Here is a 16855-nt window from a genome sequence, read left to right as displayed (position 1 = left end):
GCAAAATGATTTTTTTCATTGTACCTTGATATACGTGACAAAAACTTGAACTAATTTGAGCTCGGCAACACTTTTATATGACTAGACCTCTTTTATAGATACAGACTTAAAGTAGATGTTATAAACAGAAGGAAAGTTGTTAAATTTGGCAATTATATCCTGTTCTCAACTTCATACCAGGGTTCTTGGTGTAAAGATTGCATGTTTACCAACTATTCTACTGTAGATGATGACATAACATTCTTAAAATATGTGCACTTAATATTATATTTTAATTAGTTAAATCTGTTTGAATAATATATTTGATAGTGAAAAATATTAAAAACAATTTGCAGGCTGTCCAAAGGTCAAAAGTTGACAGGAGTTTCCAGGAACAGAGACTGAAGCTACAAGGTGCTTGAGGTCTTACAAGGTCTCTTGTGCATACGGAGTCAGTGTCGTTGATCTGTGTATTGTGATCCACAATTGAATCTTGTCAAGACTTTTGTTCTAAGTCAATTTAGTGCAATAACTTGGACTTCCAAATTTTGCATTGCTAATTACATATGGGAAGCTTCAAGCTGAATATCTGAAAATTTTCACAATTTGAGTGCCAGTTCTAAGCTGCAATTACTGAAATATTGTGCTCTGTCAAAAGTGTAAAAGAATATGTTTGCACTAAATAAAAGATGGAATTTGTTATAATGGATAGTCAACTATTCAACATAATAGAATTGTTATGCTTCATCAATTGAGGGAATGCATAGCATACCTATAAGCATTGGGAATCTTCATTCTCTGGGATACACAGAGAAACAATCTTATATTTGTGTTTGAGAAAACTACTCAGGTCACATCAGTAGTACATACATCTCTGAAATATTGAGCAAGCTGAACAAAGAAATCAATTGACTCATTGTCTCCTAGGAAGGTACAAGTGAATAGAAGGAAATAAATTAGCATGCTGCTACTGGTAAACATGTATTTGATTAAACCAAACCCATCAATAAAATCATATAACAATCTATGACAATTATTGAAATGCATTACAATAGATAAACTGAATAAAATTGAGTACACATGATGGTTATAGACCAATTGAATGCATAAATCAAGACATACAGGTGGTAACAGGCCCTTCTAGCCCATGAGCCCCATCCCCTTAACTACACCAATTAACCTACTGTCCCCTTGTGTTTTTGAAATGTGGGAAGAAACCAGAACACCCATAGGAAACCCACGCATACACATGGAAAATGTACAATCTGCTTAAAGAGAGCGCGAGATTTGAACCCAAGCACTGGCACTTTAATTGCATTAACTGCGCTGCCCATGAAACACATATTGTACAGCTGAATAAGCTTAAAGCACACAGAATCACAAGAATGAAAACAATACAAATGTGCAAAATTTTGAGAACACAATTGAATTCACATGGTTATTATGTAAATTAACAAAAATAATATGATTATGAAGCAACTGAACACACCAATTCCAGCATTTCTGAAAACATAATAATTAAAATATAATTGAAAGGGAAAAAATAACAAAGCAGAACCATCATTCTATTATGGAGCAATTAATGTTATATGATATAATGAAAAAGAATCAATAACAATGATCTTTTGTGTACAGGATATTTAATTATATGCATTATAGTGTCTTTTGCAAATAACAATGTTTAATTAACAAAGCATATAGGCTTTGTATAATACGACTTTAGAGTATTCAGTTAAAATAATATCAAACTATATTTTTCTTGCAGAAATATCCCTCTTGCTATCTGCATTTCTATGGCGGTTGTCACAGTTGGCTACGTTTTAACCAATGTAGCCTATTTTACTGTGATGAGTCCCGAAGAACTTTTAGCCTCTGAAGCAGTAGCTGTGGTAAGGAATATAAAGTTTAACTGATTAAATTAAATGCAAAAAAAATGCCTAAAAATATTTTCTAATACATGATACATTTCAGTTTATAAATATATTACATTGCCTGCACTCACCTGGAGTTCTATTTAAGCAGATACATATAGAAATTTGGCTTATTAAACTGAGGCTTTATTGACATGTATTTTCTTGGTACAGTAATTTGCAAACAAATGAAATATATCTCTCTAAAACACAGATTATTTAGTCCTTTATGTTGATCAGTCTTAGCCTTTGCAGATAACAAGTGAAAAGAATATTTTAATGCCAGCCTTCATGACCACATGGTTTTAATGCAGTCAAAACACTGATCGGGCATTTAGATTGTATCCTGAACAGTAGGTCAGTTTGAGGAAAAAATGCTGGCTTATAGTCTTCATGAATGTCCCAGAAACTGTCAAAGATTTTCCTATGATTATAGACAATAGACAATAGGTGCTGGAGTAGGCCAATTGGCCCTTCAAGCCAGCACCGCCAGTTATCGGATCATGGCTGATCTTTCCCTTTCAATAACCAATCCCAGCCTTATCCTCATAAACCTTTACTCCCCTGCCCACAAGAGCATTATCCAACTCTCTCTTAAATCTATCCAACGATCTGTCCCCACTACCTTCTATGGGAATGCATTCCACAGATCCACAATTCTCTGGGTAAAAAAAAAAAATTCTCCTCATTTCTGTGTTAAATGGCTTTCCCTGTATTCTTAAACTATGCCCTCTAGTCCTAGTCTCACCCATTATTGGGAACATATGCTCTGATTTCATCCTGTTAAGCCCTTTGATAATCCTAAATACCTCAATCATGTCCCCCCACATCCTTCTAAACTCCATTGCATGAAATCCAAGTCTTTCTATCCTTTCTGCATATGACAATCCTGCCATCCCGGGAACTAACCTTGTAGATCTGTGCTGCACTCCCTCTATATCAAGAATGTCCTTTCTTAAATATGGGGACCAGAATTGGACACAATACTCCAGGTGAGGTCTCACCTGGGCCTTGTACAACTGCAGGAGGGCTTCTCTACTCCTATACTCCAATCCCCTCTTTATGAAAGCCTTCTTCACCGCTTGCTGAACCTGCATGCTAGTTTTCAATGACTGGTGAACAAGTATGCCCAGATCCCTTTACATTACCCCACTCCCTAGCTTAACATCATTTAAATAATATTCTGCTCCCTTGTTTCTGCCTCCAAAATGGACAACCTCGCATTTTCTCACATTAAATTTCATCTGCCATTTTTCCGCCCATTCCCCTAACCTGTCCGTCCCCTTGCAATTTCCTGACATCTTCCTCGCACTTTACACTACCACCCAGTTTAGTGTCATCTGTGAATTTGCATATGTAGTTATTAATCCCCTCATCCAAATCATTTACAGAAATGATAAACAACTGAGGGCACAACACCGACCCCTGCGGGACCCCACTTGTCACATTCTGCCATCCAGATAATGACCCGTTTATCCCAACCCTTTATTTCCTATTTCTCAACCAACTATCTATCCATGACAGCACCCTACCCCCGATACCATGCTCCTTGATTTTGCTAACTAGCCTCCTGTGTGGGACTTTATCGAAGGCTTTCTGAAAGTTCAAGTACACCACATCCACTGGCTCTCCAGAGACCACCCTCCTTGTTATGTCCTCTGTTCCGACCGATCTCAACCTGCAGTCCCACCAGTCGTAAGATCTTCCCATTATGCATCACCCAGTGGTGCATAGATCTGCTGCATAGATCCCTCCATTCCCTGAATATTCATGTGTCCATCCGGAAGCATCTTAAAAATTTCTCTCGTATCTGTTTCCACCACTGCTCCTGACAGGCCATCCCAAGCACCTACCACCCTCTGACAGGTTTTATCAAGCAATATCTTTATATTGGTGTTAAATAACATACAGACCCTGTCTTTATCTGAATGTAAACCTAATCCCTGTGACCTCCAAAATCAAGACCATCATTATGAAGGGGAAGTGCCAAGTTGAAGAAAGCCTAAAGGAAAATCACTGCTGCATACTTCCCAGGCAATTGATTTTACAATAAGCAGTTACTGACTTCACCAGAAGATCATACACCTGTCAAAACAATAAAGTTCAACATTTTCATTAGTATTTTACTTGGATTGGAAGGTGATTTATTTTTATTTGTATACACAAATGATGATCTCATCAAAATGAAAGATATATATTTGTATCTAGTGGCAGGACCGAAATTGTCTAGATCAGGTGCATAATGTAAAGAAATAGAATTAATTTCCTTCATCCCTGCTCTCTATATGAATTTAACTGCGTTATAAAGAGACAGTATAAAAGTAAGGAAGATGTTGCACCTATATAAAACTTTGGTTAGGCTGCACTTGGAGCATGGTGTGAAATTTTGGTCACACCATTACAGGAAGGGTGTAGAGGCTTTGGAAAGGGTAGAGAAGAATTTTATCAGGATGCTGTCTGGATTCGAGAGCATGAGCTCTAATGGAAATTGGACAACCTTGAGTTGTTTTCTCCAGAGCATCGTAGGATGAGGGGAGGCCACAAAGCTATACCAAGATGGGTAGAAAGTCAGAATATTTTTTCAAAGCATAAAAATATCCCCTTAAAAAGAAGGGAAAAGTTTAAAGGAACAGTGCTGTGCTGCAAGACTTTTTCTCCAGAGAGTAGTAGATGCCTGGGATGGGCTATCAGGGGCAGTGGTGGAATCAAATATGATACCAATGTTTAAGATGCTTCTGGATAGACACAAGAATATGCGGAGAATAGAGGGATCTGTGTCATGCACAAGCAACCGAGGTTTAGTTTTACTTTGCAGTATATTTGGTTCAGACTTCATAGGTCAAAGGGCCTGTTTCTGAACTGTACTGTACTATGTTCCACGTGAGCACCTGATAGTTCACTTCTCACCTTGTTGGGTTATTTGACATTGTAAATTATCCCTGGTGTCAGTAAGAAAATCATGGATATGTTCATAAACATGTGGGAGAGAAATAAAAGTGGAATTGCAATTGATAGCAAATCTCTAAGAGTCAACATAGACTCAAATAGGGTCAAATAGCCTCCTTCTATGGTTCTTCTTCTCCAAAAGAATCAGAGACATGAAGGGGATAGAAAAAGGGTTTGCGGGCAAATGGGACAAGCTCCAATTGAGTTGGGCAGAAAGGATTGTTACCATGCTGTATAGCTCTAATTCTATGCAATGCTTAATAGACATATGCAATGATGTTTAAATATTTATGGTAGGGAAGTGCAAATTCTATGAACTTCATTCATGTGGAGTTGAACCAGAATATTTAAATAAGCAAAAAACTGACAAAGCTCATCACTAGTCTAAAGAATTTTGCCACTAAGTAGATCAGTTAATTAAGCAGATTGGGATCTGGACTGATCTTTAATTCCTGTTTGGTGAGATGATCCTAATGGCTCAAGGGAAATCTGTCAAGATTCACAGTCTAACCCACATTTGTTACCAAATGCATGAGGGCCATCATATAAGAGTAAGAGCATATTTTGCTGTGAATATTGTTGAATAGATAGTAAACATTTCCTGTCAAGTATCACAATGAATGGTGGTAATATGTGAGATATTGGAAAGGTTCTAAAAAGGTTTAATACCTTTAGAAGAGGAGAGATAATCTAGAAAAGAAAGATAGTGTCCTTGCATTTATAAAGGTATGTTAATTAATCCATCATTCAAGTGATTATTTCAACCATTTTAATAATTTATAAGATTAAATGCCATTATTCATTGTCCATCCACATCTACCCTCACTAGTTGGTGATGAGCTATTTTTTGGATCTATTCAGGTCATCTGTGAGAAACTCTGACAGTGCCTCTGGGTAGATAAGCAGGGTAACAAAAGTTGTGTCAACAATGTTATCAAAAGGTGTCAATGCACCAATTATCTGTTTTTAATGCTCAGTTTGAGAAAAGCTCTCAAATACAAACTTACCTATAAGATGGACAAATGAATTGAATTCCAGGAGTGAGGTGAGATATGTCCCCAACGCATAGATGCTAAATCTATGAGATCCCAATGATGTGGCTTAAGCAGTATAATTTCAGGTCAAAAAGACCTGAAAATATATTGCTTTGGGATGTCAAAATCCTCCCTCATGGCATTAAGATTTATTCATTTTAAGTCACCAGCAAGTTCTCAATGAGAATTTTAGTTGAACAATAAATTCTTGTATTGCAATGTTGTTATTTTCTGCAAAAGAATTCAGATCAGTGTATACAGGTATTTGTTATGACAATACATCTCCCATTCGTGACTTGCTGAGATTTCATGCCCAATGTATACCATAGATCAGTTTATTAACTTTTACTAAGGGTTAAGCTTTGCTTTTTTTTTGCAATTCTACATATATAGGGGATTTTTTTTGTGGATTCTGTACAGGAGGTGGTAGAGAAAGTGGTATGATCTCAGAAATGGGGGTTATTAAAATACTCATTCCCCACACACACTGGTTTAACAGAGAACCACACCCCCATTTCTGGATGGGTCACGTCTCCAGAATGGAGGACCATCGCCTTCCCAAGATCGTATTATATGGCGAGCTCTCCACTGGCCACCGTGACAGAGGTGCACCAAAGAAAAGGTACAAGGACTGCCTAAAGAAATCTCTTGGTGCCTGCCACATTGACCACCGCCAGTGGGCTGATAACGCCTCAAACCGTGCATCTTGGCGCCTCACAGTTTGGCGGGCAGCAGCCTCCTTTGAAGAAGACCGCAGAGCCCACCTCACTGACAAAAGGCAAAGGAGGAAAAACCCAACACCCAACCCCAACCAACCAATTTTCCCTTGCAACCGCTGCAATCGTGTCTGCCTGTCCCGCATCGGACTGGTCAGCCACAAACGAGCCTGCAGCTGACGTGGACTTTTTTACCCCCTCCATAAATCTTCGTCCGCGAAGCCAAGCCAAAGGAAGAAGACACCCCACTGAAGAGCTTATGCATAAAGAATCCCCCTACCCACCTCCATTATTTTGAAGCTAGCCACATAGCCTGAGGTGGTCACAGAAGATTGACCCCATAATCTTATTGACTAATCTTTACAAAATAAGGGGGAACCTTGCTAAAAGTTTTGGTCACTTGCTTTTAACCATTTTCTTTTTTTATTGAGGGTGGGAGGAGTGGGGTGGGGTTAGGGTTGCACAGGTGTCCTGCCAGAGTTGCTGTGGGCGATTGAGGTCTCCACCAAAGAAATTCATTATCCTGTTTTTTATTCTTAAATTATGTTTGTGGCTTATTTTTTTTCTTGTTCCTTTTTATAAGAAAAAATATCTTCTGATTGCAACTGTGATTGTTAGAATAATTAAAAACTGTGCAAAATTGATTTTAACTGCAGTCTGATTGATTAGACCTTTGCAGAGCGGCTGATGGGAAAATTTTCTGTAGCTGTGCCAATTTTTGTAGCTCTTTCCTGCTTTGGCTCCATGAATGGAGGGATTTTTGCAGTTGCCAGGTAAGAATCCAGTTATTTTAATTTAGATCATTGGGACCAACAAATCAATTTAACATGGGAATCAGGGCACCTTGATGTTCCCAAATAGATGCACCAAGTCAGGACCTATCACAATATGCATCCTTTAAAGTAATAGGGATTAATGCATGTTCCACAGTAGCATAGCTGGAAAATTATGGGTGAGAGCTTGCTGACTGTGGTTCTCACTCTGAGAATTAGTGGGCATGGTATCTCCATCTCCCCACCCCCCCCGCCCCCCACCCCCCCAGTACAGGTTCACAGGCAATTCAGCTGCAGATAGCTGCTGTGGTACCTTGAAGCATCCCAAATTCCAACAAGATGCTCTCAGTGAAGCATGTCTTCTGTCACCATTATAAAGAAACCCCACTTGAAATAGGCCTGAAAGCTTTGACTATCAGCAAAGCTTGCAAACACCTTTGCCAGCTGTAAAAACTGAGTGCAATTTTGTCAGCTTTTTAAAAACTACAAGTAAATAGCACTAAATGTTTTTTTTTAAATATAGAATGGACTAAAACCTGATTAAGTATCAGCAGAATTAAATGAAATATTAATGTAAAGGGAATTAGTGGAGAAATAAACTCAACTTCGCCTTTGGCTCCTAATGAAAAGAATTACAAGCCTCATTGAAATCAATGGAGTTTTTAATCCTTTAGTTAATCTAACCAGGATCCAAGATGTGATTCTCCAACATAATGGGAGAAGCTAAAATGCCAGGCAAAGAATCAACTTAAAGTCAGGGGTTAAACCAATGTGATTAAACCAATGGTGATTAAATGGTTCACATTCTCTTGCTATTACTTGCCCAATAGCAATTAATTGTATTATTTCCACACTGCTGGTTCTGCTCTATTTGTTGTTAAAATATTGGTTTCATTGAATACCAAGGTCATAAAATTGTAAATAAATATTGGCTGTCGGAAACCGACTGTCCTATTGCAAACTACTGGAATCTTAACTCTTAACATTAGGAAGGCCATGAGCTCCACACATAAATTGTCAAACTAGACTTCATTGGAAAGTCAAATCTGTTGGTTTGGCTTTGGCATCCGTCAGTAACTCCAAGTCCAGGACCTTCACATGTACATTGTGTTAATAGCAAGCCTTGAACCTACTGACAGATTTGGAAAACAATCTAGCAGATTTGGTTTTCCAATTAAGTCCAAGACTCCATGTTTGACTGAATATTTGTGAAGCTCCTGGATAGGTCATTTTATCAGTTTCAAGCAGGAACTTAGCCCAGTACCGCTGTGAAACACCATTCTGAGATAAGAGTTGTTATCGGTTCCTGTGCTTTGATTCCACCATCATCGATGTAATGATTCCAATATGAGTCATATTAAAATTCTACCTCCATCTACATGTGGAATACTTTCAGTTAGGACAGTTGTCAAGTTCAGGAAACTCAAGCAGAAGGAAATAATTGGCAAGGACCAGTGCTTTATTGCATCATGACCTTGCGTGAACTTCCAATAAATGAGCTCTTTTGGTTTCTAAATTGTGTTTAAATGAATTTGATAATTGCGATACAGTTACACCATTGGTCTTCCTAGAAAACGTAATTTATGTGTTGAATATTTTGAAATAAAAATCTATATTAAAATTAAGGGAACCATGATTTCAAAGAGCCAAAGTGATGGTAGCAGATATCCACCATCTACTGAGTGCAGGAGATTGGTAGAAGTTTGTTAAAATCAAACTACATTCATTGTAGCAACATATAACATTTAAAATGTTTGGGATTTTTGGAGTGTAAACCTGAATAAAATATTGTTTATTTAAAACATTCTTCCATTTTACACCAGTGCTAACAAATGATAAACCTGTTGGCTTATAGTCACACTGCCAAATAAAAAAACAAACAAATACTAATCTGGAAAATGATGGCTTGCAGTTTTGATATGAAAAAATCATTTTTTTTAACAAAAGTGAAGAAAGCCTACCTAGTACCCCAGATTACACAGCCAAAAAAAGGTTTCTTGCGGAGTTTAATCTTTCAATGCTCATGAGTTGAGCCTGCTCTGAGCCAAATTATTATGCAAAGATATACAAATATATTTCTATAAATGCAGTATCTAGATTCTAAGTGAGTATTCAAACATTTTCAGAATATATTTTTGAGCTGACATCAGAAAGACTGAATACATATTAGATAATGAAGTATTTGGATTAGTTAAATATAGTTCATGGGTGATGCAATGATAAAAGCATCACTTCACTGAGAAAGAATTTGAAATTTTACTGACAAGCCCAAGTCACTTCATTATTAATGGTTTAGTTTAGCAAATCTTAATTTCCTTCATGATGATTCAGTGCATGCATAGAGGTCCTAAACTTGAAAGCCTTGGAGCCTGCTGACAGATTTCAAAACCAAACGGATAGATTCAACTTTCCAATGAAGTCCAAACTCTGTGTTTGAAAGTACACATGTGGATATTCTGAATTTATAGATGTCAAAATAGCAAAGTAGTTTAATTGTGTATTGACATTTTGGAGACCGTAGTTGCATCAGTTGCATCATCCCTGAATGAAAATCAAAAAACAAGTATCTTGTTACTATGGTTTAAAGCTTACAATATTGTGTTAAATTGTGCGCAGGTACACAGATGCAACAGACTATATTAATTAACAATAACCACTGCTACTTTTATGTGAAAAATGAATCTGCCACTTTACAATTTTTCTTCCTTGACAAAAACAAATGGACAGCCTATTAGTGTAATGTAAAATATGTCAAGGTAAAGGACCATTACTTAGCAAAACAAGGTAAATTCAAACCAAAGAATCTGTTTTTATACTTCTGTTCATCTGAAATGACTGCATATCAATGACCTCATGCACCTAACAATCTACAAAAATAAACAAACTGCTTCTTCTTTTTGAGCTGACATCAGAAATACTGAATACATATTAGATAATGAAGTATTTGGATTAGTTAAATATAGTTCATGGGTGATGCAATGATAAAAGCATCACTTCACTGAGAAAGAATTTGAAATTTTACTGACAAGCCCAAGTCACTTCATTACTAATGGTTTAGTTTAGCAAATCTTAATTTCCTTCATGATGATTCAGTGCATGCATAGAGGTCCTAAATTTGAAAGGCTTGGAGCCTGCTGACAGATTTCAAAACCAAACGGATAGATTCAACTTTCTTTGGCATCTTCCCAGTTGAGATTTATGTTATGTTGTCTCCTTGGCTCAGAGCTCTCAAACCAAAAGGTTACCTGTTCCATTATCTGGATTATACTGAGCTTGCAAATCTCAGGTGTCATTTTCTTAATGATTTGATTGTGGGGTGTGGGCATTTTGTCCATGACTGATGGTTATAGTTTCCTCAATTGCTTCCTTAAACCTTGAGACCATTGCAGAAAGCAGTTAAGGGACAACAATAATGGATTCACATAGATAGAGGGTTGACATTTAAGGATGTAAAATTTCTCTGCCTGAAGGATAAAAACAGGAATTTCACCACTATTAATCCTGGTTCTTAATTCTAAACTCACTTCGTTGTCTCAATTCAAATTCCTTGTTCTCATAATGGAATGGCATGTGGACAAATCAATAAGCACTCACTCTGGATCGTAAACATAATTCCCATAGAAATACAATTGACTTCCAATTGCACTTTCAAAGTCATACATTAAAGTCGCTAAAGTAAAAACCTTTACAGTTTCCACTGCAACTCTTCTGAGTTTCTTTTCTTCCAGCAATTCAGTTCAGGTCCTCATCCATTTAATCTGACCAAATAAAGTTTGCTTCTAAATCCATTGCACTTCGAACACCTGCTATGATGATCATATAGACATATCAGAAAGCATCTCCTTTTAATAATATCTGATAATATTATAGAAGTAGCAGTGGAACTGGTGAAATCATTTCTCTTTCCCAGTGGAGGCTGTCAAATTACATTAGCTTTTTTTTCTGATGTACCAATAAACTTCTTAATTTGAGCAAAAAATATGATCAAATCTTATTTTATAGCAGTTGATGTCATTTGTTGTATTTTATTCAGAGTTAATGAGGTAACTGATATTAAGAAGATTGCAAGTAACTTATTTATAAAATCTTAAGTGAAATTAATTTTTATAAAGAAATTTTAGATAATCACTAACTTCCAACAAACTGCATGAACTTTTTGATATTACCTTAACATTTTCTGTTTAATGATGAATCGGCAAGAAAACTATTTCATAATTTTTTTTGCATCTTTTCAACCAAATAGAATGTTTTTGGTAGCTTCACGAGAAGGTCACCTTCCTGAAATTCTGTCCATGATTCATGTCCGTAAACATACACCACTTCCTGCTGTTTTTGTGTTGGTAAGAAAGCATCTATATATTTAAGTGCATGTCGTATTTGGGTGTCAACTTTCTATTCTGAACAGTAGATTCGGGTTTTCCACTGAATTCCCACATACTTTATCATTTGTTAGTCAAAATTAAGCAAGAGAGAAAACAAATCTTACATAAATCATACTAACTCTGCAGTGGGGAAAATTACATATTCAGAAAATTCTTTGTAGTCTGACTCAAAATAGTGATCACTGGTATCATTAAAAAAGGCTTTGCTTAGTTATTGTTAACCTTTCCCGTCAGAAACCAATGAAACTTCTCTCAGAAGAATTTTCCTCTCTCAGCTAGGATGAGAGACCTTCATGGGGAATTAAATTTTAAATTAAATTTAGCATACAACACGGTAACGGACCATTTCGGCCCACAAGCCCAATTTACACCCAATTAACCTACACCCCGAGTACGTTTTGAATGGTGTGAGGAAACCAGAGCCCCCGCGAAAACCCCACGCCAACATGGGGAGAACATACAAATTCCTTACAGATAGCGTGGGATTCAAATTCCGGTCCTAATCACTGGCGCTGTAAAGGCACTGCACTAATCGTTACGCCAAACGTGCCGCACGATAACGGGCCATTTCAGCCAATGAGTCCATGCCTCCTAACACTTAATTTTATTTTAGTATGCATCAGAAAAATTAGAATAAAGTATTAACATACCAGAGGCTTCTGGAAATATTTAGGAGGTATGTTCGGAGAGAGGAGCTTAACATTTCAGAACTTATATCAGAATATGAACAATTCTGAAGTATATAAGTGTCCATAACATCATACAGATTTGAAAGAAATTCCACACTATCACACAGTAAAATTAATCTGCACTAAAAATTCCTTGAGCAAAAGTTGATTCCCTCCTTCTGGAGATTTAAATTTTAGGCAAACATTTTCCTGAGATTGAAATGCTCCTTGCTGTGGGTTAATTATTATCTTTTAAATCTATTTATGTGAAACCTCATTATTCTATTGATATACTCACTTTTTGATACAATAATCAAAGTTTGGCGCAATAATGCAGCGCAGAGTGGTGTGGCAAAGGAATTTAGATTTCAGATTTCTCTTTGGGGGAAAAAATCAATATCAGTTCTGATAATTAATAACCCTGTCAGTTAGTTTCCGTGCAAAAATGATAAATTCCTCAAAAGTAACAATTGGTATCATGAATTTAAAAATTCACCAAAAGACCTGGAGTGAAATAAAAATGAACAATAGACTTTGTTCAAATCATCTCATCATAGATTCTTCTATCTTTGCCTCTCTCTCGAATAGAAAGGAGCTCTATAGCATCAGTTTAATATTTATATATATTAAATGTGAAGTTCTTTTACTGATGTGACTAATCTTCATTTGTTGAACTATCTGAGATTATACACTTCCCTTATGATGTCATATCATCCTTGTCCACATCAAGTTGTTTAACCGATGAGGACTTGAGGATTCCACTTACTGTAAATACTGAGATCGAGTTCGAAGAAAGTGAGCTGTCCTGAAATCTACATCACACGGCATCAGTCATTCACCTGTCTTGGTGAGGTTTTTTTTTCCCCGGCAATAAATTTGAACAATTATATGCCAATGCTGGATTCATTCAAGATGTTTTGTGACAATTCAGTTATCTAGTCTGGTATTCAATCCTGACTATGCAGAGGGTTATTGGGCACTATTCAAAGATACTATACGCCGGTTAGAACAAAGACACAGAAAGAACCAGAGTGGTTCAATAAAAATGAAAAGGAAACCGAATCTCTGCTTCAAAAAAAATGACAAACGTTATTCTTAAGCAGTCCTACATCTATTTCACAAAATTATATTTTTTTCCAACAGGAGCAGAAGTGTCTAAATCAAACACCACAGGATGTAGGATTTGTTACTCAGTAATAAGGCGGATGAAATACGCTGATTGGAAAGATTGAACTTTATATGAACTTGATGGGCTATCTTCCAATGGCCTCTTCCTATGTTGTACCTAACATCCTGACATAACATCCTAGTAATAACTTGAAGGTTGCAAACATCAATAAATTGATGATTTTCACCCATCCTCTATTCATGTATCATCTTCTGCGCCTGGACAGTAGGTCTTATTTTGAAATAGGCAGGTATAATTAGAAAAGTCAGAATCCATTTAGACAGATATATAGATAGGAAGGGCTTAGTAAGATATGGGCCAAATGCAGCCAAATGGGACTAGACCAAAATGGCAACTTGGTCAGCATGGATGAGTTGGGCCCAAAGGCCTTTTCCTTTCCCTCTGTGACTCACCATAACTCAGTAAAAGCTTTGATGACAGGCAACTTATATTTGACAACCATTTTCAGAAAACTATCTAACTTCAGTTTTTTCAATGTTCACTTGAAGCCAGTGTACTTAAAAAGAAAATCAAGGTCCCTGAGTTTGATTTCATTGGTTATTATTTGGTTGAAGCGACATTTAAAATGTGGTAATATGATTACCTTTCACCACAGCTAGCCTAGAATTCAGGGAGGAGGCATTTCTTGAACTGAACTCTTGGAAAAACTTCAATAAACTTATTAACGGTTAGATGCAAAGGCCTGGCTAGGGGGTGCAGCGACTGTGCATACTCTTCAAAAGTGGCGCCTTTTTGAACTGTGTGTTCACTGCTCAGTCTCTGGTGTTTTTGATATGCACTGCTCAACAAATCTTGACACAACTTTAAAAAGCTGGAAATGCAATTTATGTTTGTACTTTACATTGACTTTATTTTTGTTTAGCATATTTTGAGCATGAATGGACAATAGAAATGCATTAGCACCAGAATAAGGCTTTGCAGTACATGTATGTCTTACTTCATCTTAAGTTCAGTGAAATCTATTTCAGCCATTAATTTCTTTCAACTTCCATCTCTTACAGTATCCTCTATCTGTCTTCATGATGTTCACGAGTGATATCTACAGTCTGTTAAATTTTCTGAGCTTTGCCCGATGGCTCTTCATTGGGCTGGCAGTAGCTGGTCTAATCTACATGCGGCACAAGCGTCCTGACATGCCACGCCCATTTAAGGTAATGTTCACCGTACATTGGTACTGCCAGGTGGCACCAACCAGCTGATAGTTAACAGTCTGAACACTGGAATTCACTGTCTTTCCCATCCTTTCATATTTAAAATGTAAATGTAAAACATTGTCACAGCATTCATGTTTAGTTCTCTTAAAATTAAAAAGAAATGAATTGTACTAGAGCTGAACAGCTATTCATTTGTTGGCACCCTTGTTTAAAGATTTCAACTATTGGAAATAAAACACATAGGATACAATGTTATAACCCACTACAGCCTATTCAATTATTCTTATTTTCCCAGTTGTCCACTCTCTCCCTCTTCACCCTTGTTCTTGTCCAGATTTTCCTCAGTTTGAGGTTCTTGCCACCTTCGAAGACTTTACTCAATTGGTTCTTTGAGAGAATGAGCCCTCAAAAATGGAAGAGTTGGAGATAATATTGATGAAAAGAATGTAAACCTTACCTTACACCCACAAATGTCAGTAGAAGTCAATGGGTAGCATTATATTCTCTCTATTCTCAACTTGCATTTGGTGGCATTTTACTGCCATCTTAGCTTTTGTCGCTTCACTCTATATTCTTCATCTTCTGGCACAAAAAAAAGCAGGACTGTTTATTAATGTAGTTATAGCACCACGATCTCTTTCTTAAGAAAAGAGATTTCCATCATAATTAGCCAATTTGTTTCACAAGTTTTTAACTTAAGCAATTTGTTCCTGCCGCAGAATCTAATATCACAATAACTAAATTACTGAAGTCGGAACTAACAATATTCCTGTATATTATGTTATATGAAGTAAGAATAGAATAACTTTGACTTTTATCCTTTCCTCCATCCTTGTTTTATTAATCTGTTATTTTCAATCAAATCTAACATTTTTTACTTAGCTCCCTTCTACTTCAAATGTCATTTTCAAATGTTGCACTCTTTTTGCTTTATATACTTCTCGACTATTGTGCTTTCATTCTCTGAGCTCCAATTTGAATGTTTTTAAAACTTTTCATTAACTTTCAATGAAATAATTTACACATTTGTCAATTTATGTTCTTATTTTGGATGCCAAGTGCCAAAGATCAGATGTAGGAGTAATAGGACAAGTAAAATCAGTGCCAGAATTTGCTAAAAGTAATGCAAACAGAATTATTTACAACTTTCTAAAGGGAATTGGACAAGCATATGGAGGGATCACAACTAACAACTCCAGAGAGAAAGAGCAGGCAAATAGGATGGATAAGATTCTACTTCAAAGAATCAGCATAAATTTGATGGGGTAAATTGCCTTCTTCTAAGCCATAATTATTGTATTATTCTGTTGCAGTTAAAAGGTTGGGCAGGAGTAAATGTTAATTAAAACATATTACAATTTGAAATCAAATAATTATATTACTATATCACTTCAACCTTATAATAGTAGTCGGTATCTTATAAAACAACGACATACTACTTAAAGTAGTACAGGTACACGATCCTTTATCCAGAACCCTTGGGGGACAGTGTGTTCCGAATTTCAGATTTTTCCACCCGAATTGTGTTGCCGTATCAACCCCCACCCCTTTCCAATCACCCGGCTGTCTCCCCCAACCGCCAGTCCCTCGCCACCCGGATGTCTCCCCCAACCGTGGTCCCTCGGCTGCCCGGCCACCTCCCCCAACTGCGGTCCCTCGGCCATCTCCCCCGACCGCGGTCTCTCGGCCGCCCGACAGTCTACCCCGGCTGCCTCCCTCGGCCACCTGGCAGTCTTTCCCAACCACGTTCCTCGGCCGCCCAGCAGTCTACCCCAACCGCGGTCCCTCAGCCGTCTCCCCTGACCACCGGTCTCTCAGCCGCTCAGCAGTCTCCCCCGACCGCGTTCCTCGGCCGCCGAGCAGTCTACCCCGGCCATATCCCCCGACCGCCGGTCCCCACTTGCTGGATTTTGGAGCTTTCTGGATTTTAGATGTCCGGATTAAGGATCGTGTACCTGTCGCACCAAATATTATGTGAAATAATTATCTAGATTTACTGATTTATTTTTAACAGAAATTAATGTCTTGCCCAGTCCAATTATATTAATGGATTGCTTTTCTTTTGAGAAATGTATATTGCTGAGATGTTTCAGGAGTAAGTTTG

General features: G+C 37.2%; 1 protein-coding gene and 1 long non-coding RNA gene across 3 annotated transcripts in view; one reads left to right on the top strand and one right to left on the bottom strand.

Moving 5' to 3' along the window:
- LOC138757682 (uncharacterized) overlaps positions 1 to 15377 on the bottom strand; it is a 35233-nt gene extending 19856 nt beyond the window's left edge. The window contains exon 1 of the long non-coding RNA XR_011353810.1: positions 15209 to 15377. This is a non-coding gene — a long non-coding RNA (uncharacterized lncRNA). The remainder of the gene's footprint in view (positions 1 to 15208) is intronic.
- slc7a11 (solute carrier family 7 member 11) overlaps positions 1 to 16855 on the top strand; it is a 158624-nt gene that overhangs the window by 123136 nt on the left and 18633 nt on the right. For both annotated transcript variants that reach the window (XM_069925388.1, XM_069925389.1), the window contains exons 7-10: positions 1745 to 1868; positions 7255 to 7358; positions 11602 to 11698; positions 14599 to 14748. In XM_069925388.1, the coding sequence (XP_069781489.1) occupies positions 1745 to 1868; positions 7255 to 7358; positions 11602 to 11698; positions 14599 to 14748 (475 nt within the window). The remainder of the gene's footprint in view (positions 1 to 1744; positions 1869 to 7254; positions 7359 to 11601; positions 11699 to 14598; positions 14749 to 16855) is intronic.

Source organism: Narcine bancroftii, chromosome 3, assembly GCF_036971445.1.
Source record: "Narcine bancroftii isolate sNarBan1 chromosome 3, sNarBan1.hap1, whole genome shotgun sequence".
Lineage (NCBI taxonomy): Eukaryota > Metazoa > Chordata > Chondrichthyes > Torpediniformes > Narcinidae > Narcine > Narcine bancroftii.
Note: the sequence above shows the minus strand (reverse complement) of the source record. Positions and strands in the feature narration are given on the sequence as shown.